Source organism: Carettochelys insculpta, chromosome 11, assembly GCF_033958435.1.
Source record: "Carettochelys insculpta isolate YL-2023 chromosome 11, ASM3395843v1, whole genome shotgun sequence".
Taxonomy (NCBI): Eukaryota; Metazoa; Chordata; order Testudines; family Carettochelyidae; genus Carettochelys; species Carettochelys insculpta.
In genome coordinates, this window is record NC_134147.1 from 37,489,007 (window position 1) to 37,512,671 (window position 23,665).

Here is a 23,665-nt window from a genome sequence, read left to right on the forward strand (position 1 = left end):
AAAAGAAAAAGAAAAAGAAAGAGGAAGAGAAAAAGTAAAAGAAATGTATGTGGTTTCCTCAGCCAAAGGAGACAGATTCTAGTTAATGAAAATAACTCTGAACCAATTTAGACTTCAGGTAACTACACAACACTCCCCTAGGATTTCAGTGTAACCTGCAGGGCCGTATCTACAGATGGACATTGGTGTTATTGGGTGGATCTTACTTAAATTACATGAAAAAATGTGGCATAGGGCATAAAAGTAACAGAAGAATAGGCCCCTGAAAGTTCAGAGATTATGCTGTTTTCTTTGTTGTGCAATCTGCCACTCTTACTTTCAGCAGAAACCCTTGCTGCTATTGCTGTTGAAACAAAACCTTTTGAAAGAGAAGAAAAAAAATGTGGAATATGAAATGTCAAAATTCTTATTTATCATATTTCTTAGCCATATGTTACTGACAGTATTACAAGTAAAGAGCTTTTTAAAACCTAGCATGTTACACATGGTTATGCAAATTAATAACAACATCCTAAGTGACCAAATGTAGGACTCATGATCTCAGCAAAGAATACAAGAATATATGCCTAATAAAATAGCATTGCATTTTTTCTGGAATCTAAAATAAATAAAATATTTTTAATTGTTTTGCCAAAGACAAAACTAATCCAATTTAATATCATTTCTAAAATTATGATTTTGATTTAATTATTAATATAATTGACCAGCAAAAATATTCACATTTCTCTTATTAATGTAATAAAGAGGGAGAACAGAAAGGATGCTGCAAAGGGAGGTCCTTTATTAAAATAGCACCAGATTCTTCATAGCACTGAAAAGGCTTCATGATACAGTGTGTTTGCAGAATATACAGTGCATGGCCTCCACTGAGGGAAGCTGATGGGAGTAAATGCTCCCATTTAGTTCCCTTACTCCTCATGAGGAGCGGAAGTACTGGCACTAATGGGGGTGCCCTCTGAGTTCGATTTAGTACGTCCTACCTGATGCACTAAACTGAACTCCAGATGTCCGACTGTGGCAGTGTAGGTCTTCCACTTAGTGAAGTTGTGTCCCAATGCACAGACCATTACCTAGGGGGAAGAACATGCCAGAACAGCCCAGCCCACCCTAGGGCTTGCTTAAATGCAATCAGCACTGGCCTGTGATAGGAAACCTGACCTATCAGATATTAGGTTGGGGAAACCATCATTATAATTCAAGAAGTTTTGATCATGGGACTCCACGTAAACTACAAAAGGAAAATAACAGAATATTTTGACCTTGGTATCTTCTGGCATCATACAAACTTTCCTGAGCGATCTCATGAATAGGAAATCTGTTTAGGTGTGGAATTTGTTAGAAATGGTATCCTGGGCCCAGACTTAGATGCAGTACTCTGGTCTGGGTAGACTGATTCCTGGAAATAATTTTGTACAGACCATAAGTATGACTGGAGGGTTTCTGAAGTCCAAGAGAGTGTGAGCTTTCATGGGAAAGACCCACTTCATTTGATGATGAAAGCTCATTACCTAATAAATGAAATAGTTAGTCTTTAAGGTGTTACAGGACAGCTTGTTTTTTGTGAAGCTATGATAGAGGTATATAAATTTATCAGTGTTGTGGACAAAGTGAACAAGGAAAAATATTTCCTTGTTCCCATAATGTAAGAACTAGGGGACACCAAATGAAATTAGTGGGCAGCAGGTTTAAGAAGTGCTCATGAACAGGGAGAAGATCGATGGATGAAATATTGCACCAACCTATACAAAGCAGAGTTGAACCCGACTGTCTCAGAGAGACTGATTGAAGAACTGAAAGAGATATCTCCACCGAGCACCGAGATCAAGACCGATATTTTGGAGGAAGTAGAAAAAGTAGTGAAACTGCTAAAGAACAAGAGCCCTGGAAATGATAAGATCATGGGAAAGATGATCAAATACGGTGGAGAAAGCATGATTCAGGAAATACACCGACTATGTAATATAGCATGGAAAGAAGGGAAGGCACCTAAGGAATGGACAAGATCTGTACTAGTGAAAATACCCAAGAAAGGAAGGACATTGGAGTGCACAGACTACAGAACAATTGCCCTAATGAGTCATCTAGGCAAGGTGCTAATGATGACTGAGAGACTAAGATTGCAGATAGAAGAACATATAGCAGACAAACAAGTGGGGTTCAGAAAAGACAGAAGTACCATACATCAGATATTGGCACCAAGACTGATAGTGGAAAAAAGCTCGATGAAAGAACAAGAATGTATACACTTGCTTCGTCAATTTTCAAAAGGCATTTAACAGTATAGATCAGAAAATGACTTGGGTGGCGTTGGAGTCACACGGAGTGGATAGCAGACTGATATGGTTGAAGGATATCAATGACAATGTAGAGGCAGCGATGAGAACATGCGGGGAGTTGGTAAGTTGGTTGAACACAAGTAGAGGTATGAGAAAAGGAAATCCAATATCGCCAATCATCTTCATCACACATCTGGAGGGGCAATGGACAAGATCAAGGAAGAGGTAGAAGGGGTATCTGTGCACGGGAAAAGAGTTAACAACTTGAGGTTCATGGATGATATAGTTATCATTGAGGAAGATGAGGAGAAGCTAGCAAAAATGGTGCGGGTGTTAAACAAAGAAGGGAAGAGGTATGGACTGATTATGAACATCAATAAAACAAAAACAATGGTACTTGGAGGTAAGAAAATCAGAAGGAAGATTAGTGTTGATGGGCTTGAACTAGAAAATGTAGAGAAGTTCACATATCTGGGAAGTAACAACTTATGATCTAGACTGTAAGGAGGAAATAGTGACTAGAATAGCAAAAGCAAGAGCAAGTTTGAAGGTGATGGATGAGATCTGGAAAAGCAAAGCAATTAGCTTAAGAACAAAGCTGAGTGTCTTGAAAATGTGTGTATTCAGCAGCATGTTGTACGGATGTGAAACATGGGTGATAACAAAAGATCTGAAAATAAGAATATTGGCATTTGAAAGGAGTTGTTATAAAAAGATTCTGAGAAGACGATGGATGCAGAAGGTCACCAATGAGGAATTATATAGAATGATACAGCTGAAAGAGAACCTGCTGCAGAAGGTTATAAAACGGAAGCTACAACTATTTGGGCATACCTGCAGAATGAACGATGAACAAAAATCTAGACCCTGGTATTTGGCATAATGGACGGTTCGAATAGGAGAGGTAGACCCCACAGAGAATGGATAGATGATATAGTAGATTGGTGCGGAGCTATTCTATAGAAACTAAGCCACTCTGCACTGGACAGGGAAAGATGGAAGGAAATAGTGAGAGAGTCATCAGACACCAACGGACGCTGAGCCCATGGTTATTGATGATGATGATGATGATGAGATTTAAAATAAATAAAAGGAAGCTCTTCACGCAGCTCACAATCAACCTGTGGAACTCCTTGATGGAGGAGGCTGTTGAAGTCTTAGACTATAACTGGGTTTAAAAAAGAGTCTAGATAAATTCATAGAGGTTAGGTCTATTAATGGCTGTTACCCAGGATGGGTAAGGAATGATGTCTCTAGCCTCTGTCAGAGGCTGGAGATGGATAGCAGGGGAGAGATTGTTACCTGTTCAGTTCACTCCCTCTGAGACACCTGGTACTGGCCACTGTTGGCAGACAGGATACTGGGCTGGATGGACCTTTGGTCTGACCCAGTATGGCCATTCTTATGTCCTTATGTTTTTAACTGATTGTTTGGATGAAGTGGCAGTGTAGTGACACAGAATAACTAATCCGATTTTAGATGATCCAGGCTCTTACAATTAAAAGGTTATTAACTGTACAAAGGCAAAGCAAATTTTAAAAGCAAATAGTTTCCTATAATGACAGAGGTAAATGTCAAAACTGGAATGTTCTTAATGGATTTTCCAGTATTCTTACAATCCCTCATCATTAAATTATTCCCCCTGTTAACTTACTCCCTTCTGTTATTGTTAATCCTTCTTCTGTGGTTGGTTTCCCACAGCCTTTTATAGTACAGGCCCTCACGTAGAATTTATACTTGGTGCTGGAGGTCAGATTTGAAAACCTGTAGCTGAAAGTCGAAGGGTTTGTAATATTAACTTCATTCAGTTCTCCAATCTCATTTGTATCATTTACTGAAAGAGAAATAATAAAGTTCAATCAAGCATGGCAGCTAAACGCTACAAAATGCAAATATGTCAAGGAAGTGACAGAAAAGATACAGTTTATAGAATCATATAATGCTAGAACTAGAACAGAACTCAAGATGTCAACAAGTCTAGCCCCTGCCCTTTTGGTAGGTCCAAGCACCACCTATATTATCCCTGTAAGATATTTATCTAACCTGTTCTTAATTATCTCCAATGATTGAAATTCTATAACCGCCCTAGACAATTTATTTCAATAACTAGCCACCCTGACAATTAGGAAATTTTTCCTAATGTCCAATCTAAATCTTCCTTGCTGCAATTTAAGCAACTTATTATATTTAGTAGGAAGGATGATACTTTAAATAAATGTATATTTTACTACCCTGATATATTTGTGTGTCTTCAGATAGGATTAACCATGTCTAAATCAATCAATATATGATTAGGTACTATGAGCACTGAAAAGATTCTGTGATTCTGGAGGCCTTATTACTGAAAAAAGGGACAGGACAGACTTTTAGGCCTATGCAAAATGTTTGTTGAGAACCCTAATGCACATTAACTTAGACTGTTATTGGATTTTCATTTTACTCCCATTTTGTACCTAGGTGGAGCATCCAAGCACTCCCCTATAAAAATATTGCAAATCTAAGAGTGAAGTCACCTTAGTAAGAGTGAGTGAAAAGTTCTCAAGAAACATGTCCTTTTGGCATCATGTGCTGTATGCCCGCTCCATACACAATGGAGTACACTAAATTAGCATCCAAACCTACTCTCAGTGTTTGGCTATACTAGTACCTCATAAACAATAATGCAACATAAACAAACTTTCCTCTCTGAGTTTAATTGCTCCAGGACCTTATATGTTCTCTCGTTAGCATCTTTTGGCTCCCAAAAGACATATTTTTATTTCCTTGCTATTCTGATTACATCTCTTTGAACCCATCTGATTGCATGACTCAGCCATAATTTTCCTGACTCTAAATATAAGGTTTTTACAAATGGGGAGAGCATTTGCTGAAATGAATGCATTAAATAATATGAATAAATATTCACAAGAAAGCTTGTGTTATGTGCCCAGCTGTACCAAGTATGCATGTTTAAAGATTCTAAGCCAATGGACATGACTCACACATTATCATCACAAATTATTTCTTTGAAAAGTCAGGTGCATTTCTAAAAACAGCTATAAATCTTCTCAATGCTGCTTAACTACTGGGTTAACAGTCTGTAAATTTGAAAACATTTATTACATCATTCCATTAGTTTGTGAGTCTCTGAATGTACCATGATTGCACTATGAGCTTATCTAAACAGAAAGAGAACATGCTGAAAACGTTTTTCTCTGGCAAATGGAATTGGCCTGCCCCCAGCAGGCTAAACTAACATCTGTAATCCTGGAACATTTTTCTGTGCTAAACAAATTGTGACAAAGTTAATAAGGGTTAGTCTTCACTTACTATGTTTTAAATAAGATATTTAAAATAATGTTTAATTTAAATATGATGTATTTTCTAAAATTCTACATCAAAATAGAACATGTACTTACTTATCTGGTACTGCACAACGTAGCCAGTAAGAAAGCCATTTGGTTTCCTGGGAATTCCCCATTGCAAAGTGACAGAATCCTTATCAAAGGATAATATTCTTAGAAAGTGTGGCTGTTCAGGGACTAAAAAGGATAGGAAATGGCTTAGTTTCATGAAATGTAGATCTTAGCATGTCAGTCTCCACACATTCCTGTTGTTATAATTGGAGGTACCCAGCTCCTAGAGCTGGAAAGGACTTTGGGAGATTATCTAGTCCAGTCTCCTGCTCTCTTAGCAGGACCAAGCAGCACCCCTGACATCTATTTGTCCCAATCCCTAAATGGCCTCCTCAAGGACTGAGTTCACAACCCTGGGTTTAGCAGGCCAATGTGCAAACCACTGAGCTATCCCTCCCCCAATATATGGCACATAATGTGTACAGTTCTCCATTCTCAATCAACATGCACTGAATGTTTATGGTGTGATCCAGCAAGATTCTGGCTGACCTCTTTTTGGGAGATCTCAGCCTTATTAACTCCCATTTACTGCATAATCTTGGACATTTCTATTGGATAATTTTATTGGACTCTTTTAATGCCAGCATAATAATATTGTCACACCTAGTTCAAAGTAGAATTAATTGGTCTTGTTTAATTACATTTGTGTAATTTCCTCCATCCCCATATTTTAGTTTTCTTACCTCCCTCTGGTGTTTGGAATATGATTGGAGAGCTTTCAGGTCCTGCCCCTTTTGCATTGAAAGCCAAAACAGTTAAGTGAAATTCACTAAATGGCTCTAGACCAGGAATCATTCCATAGTTTCTGTCTCCTGTAAATGTTAGGAAGTGTTTGTTGGGGTGATGTTGTTTTCCATCCAGCAAACTCCTTGTTTTCCACCAAATGACCTGTATTGAGAAGGGCAATTCCGTAACAGATTAAGTTCTATGGGGATAAAGACTGCATTGATTTCCCTCCATCTCACAATAGTTGCTTTAAGCTTAGACAGGATTCATCAAACACAGCATAGAAAAGAGATCTGATTATTTAAAGAATAAATGAAGACAACCTTATATCCTTTTAAGTGTCCACGAACTCGGTCTCTTGGAACGCTGGACCAGATTGCTTTAACTAGCGTACTATTCATCACTTCCACCATTACACTTGAAGGAGAAGCATCTGGAACTGTAAATATAGAGGTGTTACATACAAAGGATAGGGTCTAGAAGTTATTTTCAAAGACTAGCTCTACACTCATAGAGGTGTGGAGAGTACAGTTATTGTATTTGGAATTCCTAGTTAGCATGGTTATGTAACACTGACAGACCTGGGTTGCCAGCCCCAGGGTTAGAACCTGTGAGCAGAGGGTCTAAAGCCCTGCAGTCTATCACATGAGCTAAAGGCCAGCTGGATCTAAGCCAAGGCTGTAGAGCTAGGACTTCACTCACACCAGATGAGGTCTCAGTGCCTCTGGGTACTACAGTTACAAGCAGCAGTACAGACAGTGAGGCACCTCTCAGGTGAGCAGAGTGCCCTACACCTCTGACCTCTGGGATGTATGCCCTATATGGGCATACATCAAAGCCATGCCTCTGGTGTCTACATGGCTATTTTTAGCACTGTAGGTCAAAAGTCTCCCTGCTGCCCTGTCTGAGCCTTTCCCCACCACAGAGAAAGGTTCCTTTAGCCATAGGAAGTGCTGGAAACGTTCCCTGCCATAGTGAAAGTTTCTGGAAGTGGGAAAAGTCTTTGGCAGCTCCCTGGATTCCTTCCACACTGCCTCCTCCCATCAGCGCTTTTGCTGTTATGCATAGCTACACACAGACAAGCTGAACTGCTTGGCCCCTCAGAAAAAGGGAGGGTCACCTCCAGGCCCCTGGAAGGGGCAGAGGCCAGGGCAGCCAGGCTTCATTACCATCCCCCACAACCAGTGCCATCCAGAGCATGCTTCCTGGGGTTCTGCAGATTCCCATGGCCCTGGAACAACCGACTCCCTCCTCGCTCCCATTGGGGGGACCTAGTTACACAGTGCAGTGAGTGTGGATGTAGCCTTTCTTTCACTATGCTGTGTAGTTACACATATCCCATATACTATAGCTAAGATAAGCAATTGTGGAGAATATCCAAGTGTCTTCCAGTTCCCCAGTCTGGCTCAAGTTGTACAGACTCATGCTTTTAAGTCTGGAGATTTCCCCAGACAAGTTCCAAATGGCAGTCATCACATTTATGTCATGATGTTGAGAAAAAAAAAACATGATTAACTCCTCTTTCAAAAAAGCAACCACAGTTCTTTCTGTGAGCAGTTTTCTTTTACAGTTAATTCAACTGGATAAACAGTAGGGTTTTAGTCACCACAGAATATCAAGATTAGTCCAGCATCTGAAATGACTAGACCCAGAATCATCACTACTGATACCAAAAGGCAACTTTCATTTGACATTAGTCAGTACAGGATCAGGTCCATAGAAAGCACATTGGAAGTGAAACTGAACACATCTAATACACACACCTACTAGGTGTGTTCACTACCCTCAGACCACTTATGGGGAGAAAGAATGAGTCTCCTCTACACCCTTAGCTTAGAGATAGCTGGCTTTTGCTCAAGCAATAGAGGATCAGGTACTAATAAGCTCCGGAGGTCCCAAGTATGGTTCCACCTGTTGTTATTTCATACACAAAGAAATCTCCCCTTTGACTTAACTTTCACTATCTATCAGATAATATGTTTTCCTGTGTTATTATAGTGATGGAAGGCATCCTTAACTCCTCCCCCTCACAATCAGGGAGCAGGGACTGTTTGTTGTTTACAACTGTGACCAGTCTCATTGACACTCCAAATCATGTTTAAGGGATCAGGAGTTAAATTAACAAACTATCAGGAAAATAAAATATGACAATAATCACCAGCAATGAAAAATAGCTACTTTTCACACATTGATAATTCAGCTACTTAGAACAGGTCATGCAGTGGACTCTGGAAACAAAACCGAAAAAAGGGTTAATCGCTTTCTATAATGCCCACAAGAGTTTCCTTTCTGAACCATTTTTAGATGTTATGATGATGCTCATGATGGTCTTTATAGCCCCTATTGGGCATAGGCACAGAATAAATTCATGTCAAGAGAGTGTCACAGTAGAGAGGCTAGAGGAACAGACCTGGAGTACAATTCAGTGCAGTACACCCTATAAGCAATGACTAGTGCACAGCATGAAGGACTGAAGAAGGATTTTGGTTGTTTGTCCATTTTAATAAGAATTAAAATAAACAGTTCTCAGTTGGCTAATCTCTTGAAGGCTTTGTGTAGGCAATTCAAGCTGTCATCTATTTTGCCATTAGAAAAACATCTCAAAGGTTTCAGACATGGGATGAAAACTGCCTGACTTTACATAATAAAATTAATCTGCAAAATCTGCAAGATGTACAATTTGTAGACACTTCTGACCCTTCCTTGCCTGCAGTCCTCAGCCCCTGCTGCGAATGACTAATGCAATGGGCACTTGTCATTTGTATCAGGAAATCTTGGCTCCTGATGCTAGGAGGTTACACTAGTGTTTACTCCCTCATTGATTTAAATCCCTAAATCCCCCAAAAGATTTTTTGATGCTGTTGCTTAACTGAATTGCCTTCTGAAGAAAAGAATTGGCTTTCATCATTGCATGTGGGGAATGTATAATCCTCCCAATGTCTTTTGTACATTTATTCTATTAAAAAAAGAGGGGAGAAAATATATGCTATAGTGTCAGGATGAATTGCAAGGACTATTGTGCTAGAGTCTAGGTAACATCCCAGGGACTTCCATAAGCTTTCAGCAGCCAGAAGCATGTTTGTATTAACTCCATCAGCTGTGACCAAATACTAGTGCTGTCACTTTTGCATTAGAGATCACTGGAGGAACATGATTAGTAAAGAGTGATGTAGTGCAAGAGACTGGCAGATACAGTGAGAATGTTTGTTTGATGAGTTGATATTGATATTAAAAAAATGAATATCAGACATGCTTATGTGGGAAACTGCATCAAACAATTTCCTTAGGGGCTTAAAATCTATGAACAGATATTTGTGATATGGGTGCTGAATACTTGTATCCAGGCAGCCATTTAAGATGAAAGACACAGTTAAGTGGGAAGAACATTGTTATCCGTGATGCCTCTTTTTGAGAAGTGTCCATCAGTTATGACAGAGACCCTCAGTTATTTGAAAGACCAAGGCTACGTCTACACGTGAAGCCAACATCGAAATAGGCTATTTCGATGAATAACGTCTACACGTCCTCCAAGGCTGGCAACGTTGATGTTCAACTTCGACGTTGCGCGGCACCACATCGAAATAGGTGCTGCGAGGGTACGTCTACACGCCAAAGTAGCACACATCGAAATAAGGGTGCCAGGCACAGCTGCAGACAGGGTCACAGGGCGGACTCAACAGCCAGCTGCTCCCTTAAAGGGCCCCTCCCAGACACAGTTGCACTAAACAACACAAGATCCACAGAGCTGACAACTGGTTGCAGACCCTGTGCCTGCAGCATGGATCCCCAGCTGCCGCAGAAGCAGCCAGAAGCCCTGGGCTAAGGGCTGCTGCCCACGGTGACCATAGAGCCCCGCAGGGGCTGGAGAGAGAGCATCTCTCAACCCCCCAGCTGATGGCCGCCATGGAGGACCTGGCAATTTCGACGTTGCGGGACGCAGATCGTCTTCACAGTCCCTACTTCGACGTTGAACGTCGAAGTAGGGCGCTATTCCGATCCCCTCATGAGGTTAGCGACTTCGACGTCTCGCCGCCTAACGTCGAAGTTAACTTCGAAATAGCGCCCGACGCATGTAGCCGCGACGGGCGCTATTTCGAAGTTAGTGCCGCTACTTCAAAGTAGCGTGCACGTGTAGACACAGCTCAAATGAGCACTTGAAAAATTAGATAGATGGTTGGGATGCTTTTAAAAATCAGAGGCAGAATGTCTCACAATTTGAAGGGTTGTTTCTATGAAAAGCAATAATATTGAGTGGAATATTGGTGTGCCTGTGAACTATACATATTAGGAGCAGTACAAGTAGATCCAGTTTGTAAGGGATGATTGTGAGGCTCATTTCATGAGAAAGTGTTCTCTTTCTGGCATGACACAGGAAAGATAGATGTGTTAGTACCACGGACAAATACATGCTCACCTTATGGAATAAAAATATACTGAGATGCCTACTGTGATATTATTTGGAAAACACAAACTCTGGTGTTGATAAATTGCTCAATGCTCGGGGAGATCCTTAAACACAGCTCACTTCTTTTTAAAACACTTTGCATTCTTTTTTTCTCATGCAACAGTTGCATGATCTGTATGCTCTGTTTTAATTCCAAAATGCCCACAAATGGAATATGCACATCTATATGTAAAGTATATTACTCCTTGTAGTTCGAGGTGAATGAGTTAGGCCCCAGCCCACCAAAGTGCAAAAGCACATTATTTAATTTTAAGTATATAGCTAATACCTTCTGAATTCAATGGGACTATTAAAATGCTGAACATTCAACGTGTTGGTTTGGAGATACTATTAGGAGCACATTTTAGGCTAACAATTATGTACTCATTTTTGTATATGCAAACATAACTGGCTGTTTAGAAAAAGAAGCATCGATGGCTAAAATACACAGTAATTGAACTGACATGAAAAACTGTTTCTTTTAGTGTTCCAACATGCTCACCAGCAGTGAGTGACATTTAAGCATTTTTAATTGCAATTTGATCTAATAATACTTGTAATCCACCTATATTGTGATGTAAGAATCATCTACACTTTATCTCTTTACAAAAAGTTTTCCATTACGTACAGTCCTCTCCTGAATATCCAGTGGTAACATTTGGTTCAGGACCAGATCCCAAATTGTTTACAGCTTGGACTTTGATATCATAAGGCACAAAGGTGGGAGTATTCTTCAATGTCAAGGAATGCTTTTTTACGGTTTCCTCATTCCAATCTGTCTCCACTCCCTGCTGTCGCCAGCTAACTTTGTACTCCAGTCCTGGTCCATTTTGTTCCATAGGTTTCAATGGCTGGAAAAAAGTTAAAAAATACTGGGCTGTCTTTTTTGCTATAATCATAAAGGCTATGTCTACACTAGAGTGATCTGTTGACAGATGTTGCTGTCAGAAGATATCTTCCAGCAAAACTTTTGTTGATAGATCATGTCCACACACAATCTGCTCTGTCAACAGAGAGTGGCCAGATTGCCTGGCTGCTCTCTCAACAGAATGGCCAACCAGAAGCCCAGGAAACAGGGCTGCCTGGTGAACAGGTAACCCTGTCTATCAACAGAGGGCCCCTCTGGAATGTCTACACAGTATGTTTGTCAACATGAAATTGTCGACAAAGGCATTATTCCTGAATGCAGAGAGGCACAATGCTGCTGGCAAAGTGCTGGGTTTTGTTGACAGTCTGTTGACAAAGCACTTTTTGCATGTAGGTGCTTGGCAGGTTTTATTGACAAAAGCATGGTTTTGTTGAAAACATGCTGTCATGTAGACATAGCCAAAATGGCAGCTTAGGCGATGAATAACTCTGAAGCAGCAGTGCACGGTATTTTGTGAGGGAAAATATCACCTTCTCCATCATGGTACTTTAAAGATGGATGCAGGAAAAGTGTTATGGTTTTAGAACCACATGAGACAAAAAGAGATGGATTTTAAACAAGTTAATCATTAAGCACATATTTCTACGTATAGAATGCACTCACTAGTTATGCTGCAAGTTTTCTTAATTTTCGGCTAGCAAAATATATGTAACAGCAACGAAGGGTCCTTCATGCTGTTCATGCACTTCATGCATCTGACGAAGTGAGTCTGTGCTCACGAAAGCTCATGCTCAAAACTTTTCTGTTCGTCTATAAGGTGCCACAGGACCCTTCATTGCTGTTACAGATCCAGACTAACACGGCTACCCCTCAGAAAATATATGTAATCTTCATTACATGTAAAACACAAAGCATCTCATATATTTATGTGGCACATAAATTTTGTTTATCCTGTAAGATCTTAAATATGTACAAACCACTTCCCACATTCCCACACACACACTGTCCACACAACTACATTTAGACTGTGTAGACACAGCCTTAGAGTCTTACTGGGTAATCACTCCGCTCTCTCTCTTTTATCAAAAACTGTTTGGTTGAGGAACCTCTTTATGATTTAAGGCAAGAAGGAACATAAGAAATGGCATCTGGCTGGGCTGGTTGGTAAACTGTAGAGCTTTTCTGTACACATTTTAGAAAAAAATGGTTTGTGCTGCACAAAATCGTCCACATTTTTATAACACTTATTCAGGTTCTGATAGGTTGTTAGTTGAGATATCAGAAATTTTAGGAAGAGATTAAAAATTTCACAGATTACTTTCATTTAAAAAGAAAATCAACCGACCCAGGACATTTTTAATGAAAAATGTGAGGTGTTATTTATTTATCAGATAGCTCAGATAGCAGTCTCAATATCTTTTGAAGTTAACGGAAAGGCTGATGTTTATTTCAGTAGTGGTGGTGGAGGTTACCTGTGGAATGAATAAATAATGGAAGAGTGGCAGAAGCCTGTCAGTTAGATTGATCATAGTTTTTCATTGGTAAGATTACCAATATCATCATTAATTGTGAGCCTGATGATGTGTATATCTGCTAACTATAACTGATCACTTAGCTCATGAGATTCATTTCATATAGACCATCAAATGCCCATCATATTGTAATAAACCAATATTGGCAGTCTGTGCTGGATTTCAGTAGACCTGGGACAATAACCGGAAATTACAAAAAATGTTTGAGGTGGAACCAATAACAATTTCTATTCTGAAATTTTTGAAAAATTAAAAGTAAAAAACATTTAATTTCAGGTTAAACAAAAAAAGATTCAATTCAAATATTTCAGTTTTGGCCATTTAAAAATGTTTTGAGAAGGTAAATTTATTTTGATACATAAAATCAAAGTGTTTTCTATGGAAAAACTCAAATAAAAACATTTAAAGTTTTCTTTTCAACCAAAACTATTTGGCAAATTGAACAGACCTCCATGAAATAGTTCAGTGTCTCCAAATTTGCATTTTTGGTCTAAAAAGTTGTGTGGAAAAAATTGTGTGGAGAAAGTTTTGTTGAGAGCTAGATTTGAACAATGAATTTTAGATGTCAAACTACTTTTAGAATTTAATTGTAGTTTATATAAGAAAAAAAAATTAAGCAAAATTTTTCTTCATACATAAACAGCTCCAGTTCAGTACATCACTTGAAGTCTATGTTTAAAGAGTCCATTGCATCAAACCTTAAATTGACTTAACTAGTATTATTATGTAATTAACTGGATGAATAATATAATTAATTAAATTGCCATTTATTATAACTGTTGTGTAATGTTTAAGAGCACATGACTAATAAAATGATCATTAATATCATTATTTAAATGCTGCCTTCTTCATTGCACTAATGCATTTATGCATTATCACATAAATTTCCTAGACTAAAATCTGAAAAGCATTTTGAAAACTGATCATTTAACAAGGCACTATAAAGGAAATGAGAATATAAAATTTACTCTGGAAAATAAATTCCAGTTTAGAGTAAATTACAGACACATTCGTCTATTATATTGATCTTGCTTAATGCTGCAAAGCCTTGTCTGAAAATCCTAGTGCTAATACTCATCTGATCTGTTAATCCAAACTAGGCAGATTGACATCATTTTGCAGAATCAGTGTGTGCAAATCTCTGGCCATTGCCTGCTGGAAATCAAGCATTCGGTATATGCAGCGGGCATAGGATATCTGCAGTAAAGTCTACTAGCAAACCATATAAAATATTTATTCACAAAAACATGTTAAAGCACCTATAGAATCCCATATGTAATTTATCTAACCCTATCCAAAGTACTCTAGTATCACCTTTAATTTTGGTGCTACAACTGAATTATAGATTGTGAGATTTTTGGGCAGAGATTATGTCTAGCTAGCAATACAAATAATTAACAACAACATATGCTGTCTGTGTTGGTAGTTGCCTCTATATAGATACTTATAGAGAGAGAATTGTTCTCACTGACTATGGAATATTTTGTAGACTGAAGTTTCCCAAGAAAGCACTCTTCAATAGGCTTAGAGGGCCACATTCACTTTGGGCTACACCCAAATTAAAATGAAAATTCAGATTATGGATATTTGTGTGATTCTTTTCTGACAGAACCAGGGTGGGAAATCATCTTTCCAAATCCAATGCAAAATGTGTTTTATTCCAATTACACAAAATATTTTCCTTCTATGATTATTAAATCTTGTTTGGAATTAAAGAGAAACTATATCCCTCTCAACATAAAGTGACACATAAATTATGGACAAAATCTGGAATTCTGTCATCAGTTTTACAGATTCCTTTGACTCGTGCACAAATGGCCTTCCCCTGCCCTTGCTATTTGAAAGATTTATTCTCCCTGCTATAAACTCATGTGTTACAGACTCTTCTACATTTATCCACAGTTTTTGTGACACTGGTGTCAAAAAAGTACTTTTGAACAGTAGAGGAAGGAAAGAAAGCCTTGACACATTGCAATGGATAGGATTTTTCCCTTTGACTTCAGTGGTTCTTGTATGTCAGCCATGGAGTTTATTGATGGTGGTTATAAGGTAGATAGCAGGAAGAAACCCACAAAATCCATATTGGAAATGTAGGTACTCTTTTAATGTGATCCTAATAACTTCAGTAATGCTTCAGGACCTTCAACTTCAAGAAGAAACTATTTGGCATACCGTATCACAAATAGGGACTTTTAAAATTACCTCCCATTTCATAATCATTTCATTTGGTTCAGAAGCTTCAACTCGGATATTTTCAGGGTTCTTGTCTGGAGCTGTGACAAGAGAATGAATAAAATTACTTTATACCCTCTGTACTTCATTAACACTTTCTTCCGCTTTCCCACCCTCTGCACCATCCAGTGACCTACATTTTCACAAAACAACTAGGAAAAGTTCCAGGCTAATTTCCTTACTCAAAATGATTCGGCTTTGTGACAGTAACCTAACACATAAATATCGAACCCTCAATTAAACGTAATTACTTGGAACAAGGAAAGTTAGGGAATATATATGGAGTTCATATGGTCTAATCTTGAGCAGCCTTCTTGGTTAATGTTAGTCAATCTCTCTAAACTGACTTTTGGATTTCAGAGCACCAGGTGTAGGGGGATTATTCTGAAGATTCATTTCCCCTGCTGGAAACGGAAAAACAGAAGGTGTGTCTTTAGTGTGTTATACAGAGCTAAGGAACTGAGATAATACAAAGGGAAAAAAAGCTAAAGAAAATAAAAAGCTGGGGCAACATAAATTACTATGAAATGCTGAACCGCTGGCCTATGCCAGTACTTTCAGGAACTAGTCATTTTGTGTTCCAGTGAGAAATGTGTTGTGAATGGCGATTTGTGACAAGTTCAGAGTTGCTGGGATGTTCACCATAAATCTTTTGAAGGAGCCCATCTAGTAACTGATTGTATATATAAGGGCTATATTGTGGCTGTAAGGAACAGAACCAGCTGGAGCCCCAGAACCCTTGCACCTGACTTAGTATGCTTCCCTCCTGAGGGTCAGGGAGTTCAGGAAAACACTACTGCTGTGCCACCTTTGGCAAATGTGTGGCATATGCGCCATTTTGCAGGGTACCAGCTCTTCTGCCTGGTGTGACTCACAGCACTGGCCTCTTGGTTTCGGAGACTCTTGAGTCTAACTACATTTACATACAGCCCCATTTGGCTTCCATGGGATGCAGTGTTCACAAAGACATGGAAATCTGGTCTCAGATCACTTAAACTGAGCTAAAAGTAACCCTGTCAGATTTCAAAACGTCATGGAACATCTCCGTTGAACATTATTCTACAAAATATACAGAAAATGACATGATGGTCTATACCAGCAGGAGGTGTTTCGTAGCGTTCTGATGATGCGCTAGCCTTGCTTCTTCCAACACCATTAACGGATATAACACGGAACTGGTAATTTATATAAGGGGCCAAAGGTAAAACAATGCTTGTGTTGTTCCCCTGGATTCTTGTGAATTCCCGCCACTTCCCAGGTTCCCAGCGATTCATTTCGAATTCTACTATGGACTCTGGAAAGGGAAAAATAAGAATGAGAGAGATGTTACAATTAATACCCATGTAAATTCAAAGGCAATCTCAGAAGAAAATAAATTTATGACAAAGACACTTAAACATAAAACCAATTAAGTATGTTCATGAACTTTGTTTATTCTAATTGTAATGACATTCTGTAAGCCTAAAGGATGCAAGAACATGTTACTAAACTCCTTTATACCATAAATGGGACTATTGTGATTGCTTCCTGCTTTCCAGGACAATCTGACACTTCTGTTCTGTTTTTCTGAGAGAAGTAGTTCTTCAGGTGGGTCAGGAACATCTAAGGAAATAAAAGGATATAGCAGAAAGATAAATGAGTTGTGTGTACATAGGTTGAGATTTCAACGGAGCTGTGCATTGGCCAATTGAAGACTACACTACAATGTCTATTGGCTTGAATGGTGAGATGGGTAGGCTAGTAACAATCACTTTTAAAAATTCCACTGTTCATATACAAGCACAAAGTGGATCATTTGATTTTATGGTCTCCCTTACAATTGCAATATTCATTTTCAGGGAAATCTCTATGTACTTTTATCATCATAAGTAGGGCAATAGATTTTTTTTCATAACCAACATAAAGCCTGCATAACAATAAATCTCTGTGCTGATTTTAGCAGAAAACTTGCATTTGCTTCACTTTGGTTTACTCAGGTATAAACCAAAGTGATGGGGGAAGAACAGTGAACTTCACCAACTATTAAACCTATACCCCTACAGAGAACCATCCATGGTGAAGTCCCCATCCAGCTCTGTACAATGTTACAGAAGAAGAGTTCATCACCTATTTGGCTAGAGGACAGGAAAAAAAGCCAGCTGGGTGCTCAGATATATGTGTGTGTGTAGTAACAACCTGTCTAGATGTCTCATCTAAGGAATATGAAGATAACTTTTAAGCCCTCATTAGGGTTATTTCAACACTAGCAACTGCTCCATTATATGCAATGTTTGTGCCAGAGCTGATGTTCTAATTATACAGAATCAGACTTGCGAAGTTTTAAGGCTTCATATACAGAGATGGATTAACCAGCAGGAGAGCAGGAAAACAGCATGGGAGGACAGACATGTTTGCAGAATGAGCTTGTGTTTCTCAACAAGATTATGAAAGGCAATAGAGATGATCTATAATTTGGGATAGCGTATCTCTGTGAAAAAAAAATCATACCCTACAGCGAATGCTTTTAATACGGGCTTATTCAGACTGACAGATGTTTATCTTCATCCATTACTGAGACTTGTTTAGTCAGTATTGCCATACATTTTTCTCATATGGTAGCAGTACTGTAGTGGTGCTTGCTGAAATTAACATCTAAATACAAACAAAAAACCCACCAAAGAAATAAAAAAAAAAATCCTGTTAAAAATGATGTTTGTTATGAATATGTTCTTCAGCCCTCAGAGTGGAAATATTTCTATCTATGAGAATGTGACATAGTAATTAAACAGGTTAAGGAGCAGGGGTCTGTGGCTTTGAGCAAATCTGATCTCTTTGAGCATCAGTCAAGTCACCTATATAATTGGCTAAAACTAGGAGTGTCATTCCATTGTTGTAAAGTGAAATAAAGTTGAAAGCAGAAGGTTTTTCTTCTTTTGGAGCAAGGCTGTGCCTTCTTATCATGCTTGTAATGTATAAAGAATGCTAGAAAAACTCTTCACCTCAACCTACTACTTTTCTCCTCCCTACTTGTATTATGCCTTTGAAATATCAGAAATATACAGTATGGTCTCCATGGCTGTGGTTACTCTAGAAAGTTTTGTAGGCAAAGCCCCTGTTTTGGCTACAAAACTGGTGGAGCATATACACACAGTATCTTGACAAAATGCAGCACTTTTGCCAGCAGCATTCTGTCTCTCAGTCATGAGGCATAGCGCTGCTGTCAACAGATTCTGTTGACAAAAAAGCTGTGTAAATGCTCCGGGGGGAGGGGAGGGGGCTCCCATGCCGGACAGGGCATCCACAACAATGAGCAGCACTGTCTGCTGTGCTTCTGGGTGCCTGTTTTGTTAAGAGAGCAGCCAGGTAATCCAGAGTGGAGTGCTCTCCTGATTTACTTAAGAGTGTGGCTGCACTCTGTCAACACAAGTTTTGTTGGGAAATCTCTTGCCTTGACAGAGTGCTGTAATGTAGCGGTAGCCCCTCAGTTTTGTTAGTGGTCTTCTTGGAGTCTTAGAACATTCCTGTTGCAAGGCCTCAGATCTTATTTAGAGAGACAGCGATCTTCTATTTTTAACAAAGATATTCATCAATATGTCCAGTAATCATTGATGGCTGTTAATAAAAAACATCTGTTTTAAAAAGTCCAACAAAATATTCCTTCCTATTTAAATTGTGGTATATTGTTTTTAGCGGCCTTAGTTGTCTAGTCATTGTAGACATTTCAAGAACAGAAAAGGCTTGAATTTTTAGTACGAAAAACACAGATGTTTAAAATACTTTTATATATAATAAAAACAAAAAAGGATCAAGACCATATTTGCACCTAAGCAGGCATACTGTGAAAAAGGGAATATAGCCCTTTATGATTTTTTTCATATATAGTGTACAAATAACCAAACAGCTTGAATTACACAGTATTTTAAAAGGTCAGTACTGCAAATAAATGACATGTCATGCTGTTAATTTACTTTTTATTGAATACCAGTATTTGTCATTAAAACATGAAGTAAATGTAAAACCCTGCAGGTGAGTGACTTAAATTTTGTTGCAGCTTCTGCCAAGAAAATAAATGGATTAAATTAAAACAAAAACTTGCCCTTAAAATAATATTTCTGTTAACATCCAATCCCCCTGGATAAAGACTTTGGCTGATTCTTCAGTGGATTGCATGTCAATCCACCAGTTCACAGATCCTTCGGCAGGGCTTCACATAGGCTGTATAATATAGGCTACGTCTACACGTGCACCCAACTTCGAAATAGCTTATTTCGATGTTGCGACATCGAAATAGGCTATTTCGATGAATAACGTCTACACGTCCTCCAGGGCTGGCAACGTCGATGTTCAACTTCGACGTTGCTCAGCCCAACATCGAAATAGGCACAGCGAGGGAACGTCTACACGCCAAAGTAGCACACATCGAAATAAGGGAGCCAGGCACAGCTGCAGACAGGGTCACGGGGCGGACTCAACAGCAAGTCGCTCCCTTAAAGGGCCCCTCCCAGACACACTTTCATTAAACAGTGCAAGATACACAGAGCCAACAACTAGTTGCAGACCCTGTATATGCAGCACGGACCCCCAGCTGCAGCAGCAGCAGCCAGAAGCCCTGGGCTAAGGGCTGCTGCCCACGGTGACCACAGAGCCCCGCAAGGGCTGGAGAGAGAGTCTCTCTCAACCCCCCAGCTGATGGCCGCCATGGAGGACCCCGCTATTTCGATGTTGCGGGACGCGGATCGTCTACACGTCCCTACTTCGATGTTGAACGTCGAAGTAGGGCGCTATTCCCATCCGCTCATGGGGTTTGCGACTTCGACGTCTCGCCGCCTAACGTCGATTTCAACTTCGAAATAGCGCCCAACACGTGTAGACGTGACGGGCGCTATTTCGAAGTTACTGCCGCTACTTCGAAGTAGCGTGCACGTGTAGACGCAGCCATAGAGTCCACAGCAGGATCAGAAAAAATGGATTACACGTTACCGTATAGGACTTGGGAGAGCTGGGTTTACATCTCATCTCTGCACTAGTTTCCCATGGGCAGATCTTTTACTCTCCCTGTGCCTTAAGCCTGGTCTATACAAAAAAGTTGGATTGATGTAGCTATGGCACTCAGTGATGTGAAAAAACCCACATCATTGACTTAGCTACCATCTCTCAGGGTGGTTGATTACATAGAGGGATGTGGAAGAACCTTTCCAGTTAGCATAAATAGTGCTAATGTAGCCTTTCAGGTATAGACAATTCCTTAATTCCCTTTCTGTAAAATGGGAGTATAACCACACTCATTTTGTGTGATGTTTTGTCCCCTTCTAGTGGTGGAAGAGTCATATATAGCGATTGATAAGCGTTCTGCAGGCTAAAGTGCCGTTAATTATCAGGTGCAAGGATTGAATCTGGGACATCAGGCTCTTAAAGCATGAGCCTCAAAAGCTTGAACTGAAAGACCTTATTATCTATAGCAGATAAAATGCATCCCTTTGAAATTGACTAGTACATAGATAATGGAACTTCCCTACTTTGCAGGGAATTTGCTGAGGATAGCTATGGGTTAAATTTCTCTAGTTCAGAACTCTCCATTGCAGCAACATCCATAATCAGGCATGATTTAGTTTGCCAGGTAGTTCTTCTCATCGGTGTGGCCACATTTTCCATGGTCCTGTAATGTTTGTTTAAAGCCACCAGTCCTGGCTCTCCACATTCTGTGCTATTATTTAGCTGTAATTTACCCATAAATGTCTTCTAAGAGCCCAGTAAGCAGTGGAAGTGTTGGTAATGACGCTAAACCTTATTGACCTCCCAGGGTCTGGCAAATTATTTTGTTTGGCTCCAGTCAGGTCCCGAGGGTGCTGGACTAGAGAGGTTCAATCTGTATATTAAATCATGTAAGGAACTTAACCACGATAGCAGTGGAGAGCATACAGGTACCTTAGCTTCAGGAGTTTAGATAACAAAATAAAACTGCATAACTATCTTTGCATAAAAGCTATTCCCAATCCTCACTGCAGACTTGTTTGGGGCTCATTCATCTAGCAAGCTAGACTTATGTACATATCTAGGTCAAAACTTGTAATTTCTTACAGATGCCTCTGTAAAACCATATTCTGGAATCAGAGTCCAAATGGATAGGCCATATCCTGGAGACCTCTGTGGGATCTCAGATGGGGAAATTCTCTCTCTGTGGCTTCAAACTGACAGCAATGCTACTAGAGCCTCCAGCCTTCAGTATCTCTTTCACTTGGTGTGAGTGCCTCTTGCACAAGAGCAAATGATGTATGGCTCTGCCAGAACTTGGATATCTCAAGAAGGACGTTATTGTGTGTGCTGTTTCATTACAATATTATGCTTGGCGGCCCAGTTTTCAGGGATAGTGAAGAAGTATGATGTTAATCAATCAAAGTTAATGGATGATCTATAAACCAAACTAAATTTGAAGTATTACATTGTTATACTTTTCGATGTAGCCTGCAAACCTGGAGGGAAATGACTTACCAAGGACAATTAAATGGGATTCAGCTGTGGCACTGTCCAGAGACGTACTAGCCACACAGGTATAAATACCCTGATCCTCTAATGTCACACTTGAGATGAACAATGTATCCATTTCCATAATTATCCTTCAGGACAAAAAAGAAATTGCATAAGCATGAGCAAGAGAATTGGAAGAAAACATATCAGACATTTTTATATTTCCTGAAGACCTGTTCCTGACTTTATAACAGTCACATCTGGAAAGTTGTAGAATATGCCTGTTACTAAAAATTGTGTCTTAGTGGCAAATATTTTATACAGTGTACTTCAGAATATTAGCTTTTGTAGTTGTTTAAAGCTTGGGAGTTTGATCCTCTGCTGAGGTAAATGGCACAGCTTCATTGTCTTGAATGGAATTACGCTGATTTACCTCTTAGTGAAGATCTGGCCCTCAGTCTTTATGCATGTGTGTACTCATATTATGGCTTGTAAGGTAATGGCAAGGTGTGTGGGGCTCTGCCTCATCTGTAACTACAAAAATAAAGGAATTTAATCCTCCAGAATAGTCCATTCCAAACACTTCACAAGGTTTAAGGGCCTGATCTTTGTCCTCTCAGATACAATGGCAAAACTATACAAATTTCAGTCATCACCATACTCATTCATGTGCTTAGAACATGGTCACTCAACACACACACTGCTTTTCATGTATACTCTTTAAACTAAAGCTTCCAGCCCTTGCTCAATCTGAGAGTGAAAAGCTTGCTCCACTGACGTGCTTCGCCCTCTCCCCTCACTGTGGCTTCAGTGGAACCAGCATTTCAAACTTAAGTGAAAGATTAAGTGTAGGCAGCCAAGTTTGGTACTTCATTGTGTGCTGTACCTTCCAAAGGAGACAAATACTGCACCAAGGATAGCAAGTAAATATGAACCTACCTAGGTATTAAATCTTTAGAAGAACACAGGTGCATTCACCAAAATGTGCAGCAATAACAGCTGTGATACACACAAATTTGATTTAAAGTTATAAAAAATATCCTAGACCTGGGAAATAAACTTAACCATGTTACATATAATACAGAATTGTTTCAGAGTCAAAACAAGGAGAGGTTTTTTTTCAAGATTACCTGCCATCTTCTGTACTATTGATTTGCAACTCATCTCCATCTTTCCTCCAGGATAATTTAAAACTATGTTTCAAGTGTGAGTCATATTCAGACTGACATTTCAATAAAACTGAATGTGATTTCAAAACATGTGGGTTCTCAGGAGTAACAACAAGTTCTGTAGCATCTGGTTGATCACAGAAAGGCATTCTGATTAGTAATATACATGTTCACCAAGCAATTCAAATGAAGAAAAGATTCAAAGGAGTTTTTCTACATACTCATCAACATAAGGAGGAATATGTTTATTTGAAGTTGTGCTACCAACAAAAGCATTTTCCTTTGAGTTCAATTCATACCAAAGAGGATCATATAGTCAATCAGGAGTTTATAGGAAAATATCACAGGTGAACAACCTAGCTAATGGTCTGTTACAGTGTGTGAAAGAATACATGAGACAGAAAACACGACTACAATTTTTATGCCCAATGCTATTTCTAATAGCCTTTGGCAATGACCCAGAGAAAATGATAAGCTAATTAAAGTCAAATAGGAAAAATATCACAATAAAGTTTCAGAGGGATATCTGTGTTTGTGTGTATCTGCAAAAACAATGAGAGATCCTTCGGCACCTTACAC

General features: G+C 39.2%; 1 protein-coding gene across 5 annotated transcripts in view; it reads right to left on the reverse strand.

The window, feature by feature from the left end:
• CHL1 (cell adhesion molecule L1 like) overlaps nucleotides 1-23,665 on the reverse strand; it is a 200,602-nt gene that overhangs the window by 26,685 nt on the left and 150,252 nt on the right. For all 5 annotated transcript variants that reach the window (XM_075004833.1, XM_075004829.1, XM_075004834.1 and 2 more), the window contains 10 exons: nucleotides 23,048-23,213; nucleotides 21,942-22,066; nucleotides 16,974-17,075; nucleotides 16,570-16,767; nucleotides 15,444-15,514; nucleotides 11,470-11,692; nucleotides 6,721-6,836; nucleotides 6,355-6,559; nucleotides 5,675-5,797; nucleotides 3,931-4,110 (listed from right to left, as the gene is read on the reverse strand). In XM_075004833.1, coding sequence (XP_074860934.1) covers nucleotides 3,931-4,110; nucleotides 5,675-5,797; nucleotides 6,355-6,559; nucleotides 6,721-6,836; nucleotides 11,470-11,692; nucleotides 15,444-15,514; nucleotides 16,570-16,767; nucleotides 16,974-17,075; nucleotides 21,942-22,066; nucleotides 23,048-23,213 — 1,509 coding nt within the window. The remainder of the gene's footprint in view (nucleotides 1-3,930; nucleotides 4,111-5,674; nucleotides 5,798-6,354; nucleotides 6,560-6,720; nucleotides 6,837-11,469; nucleotides 11,693-15,443; nucleotides 15,515-16,569; nucleotides 16,768-16,973; nucleotides 17,076-21,941; nucleotides 22,067-23,047; nucleotides 23,214-23,665) is intronic.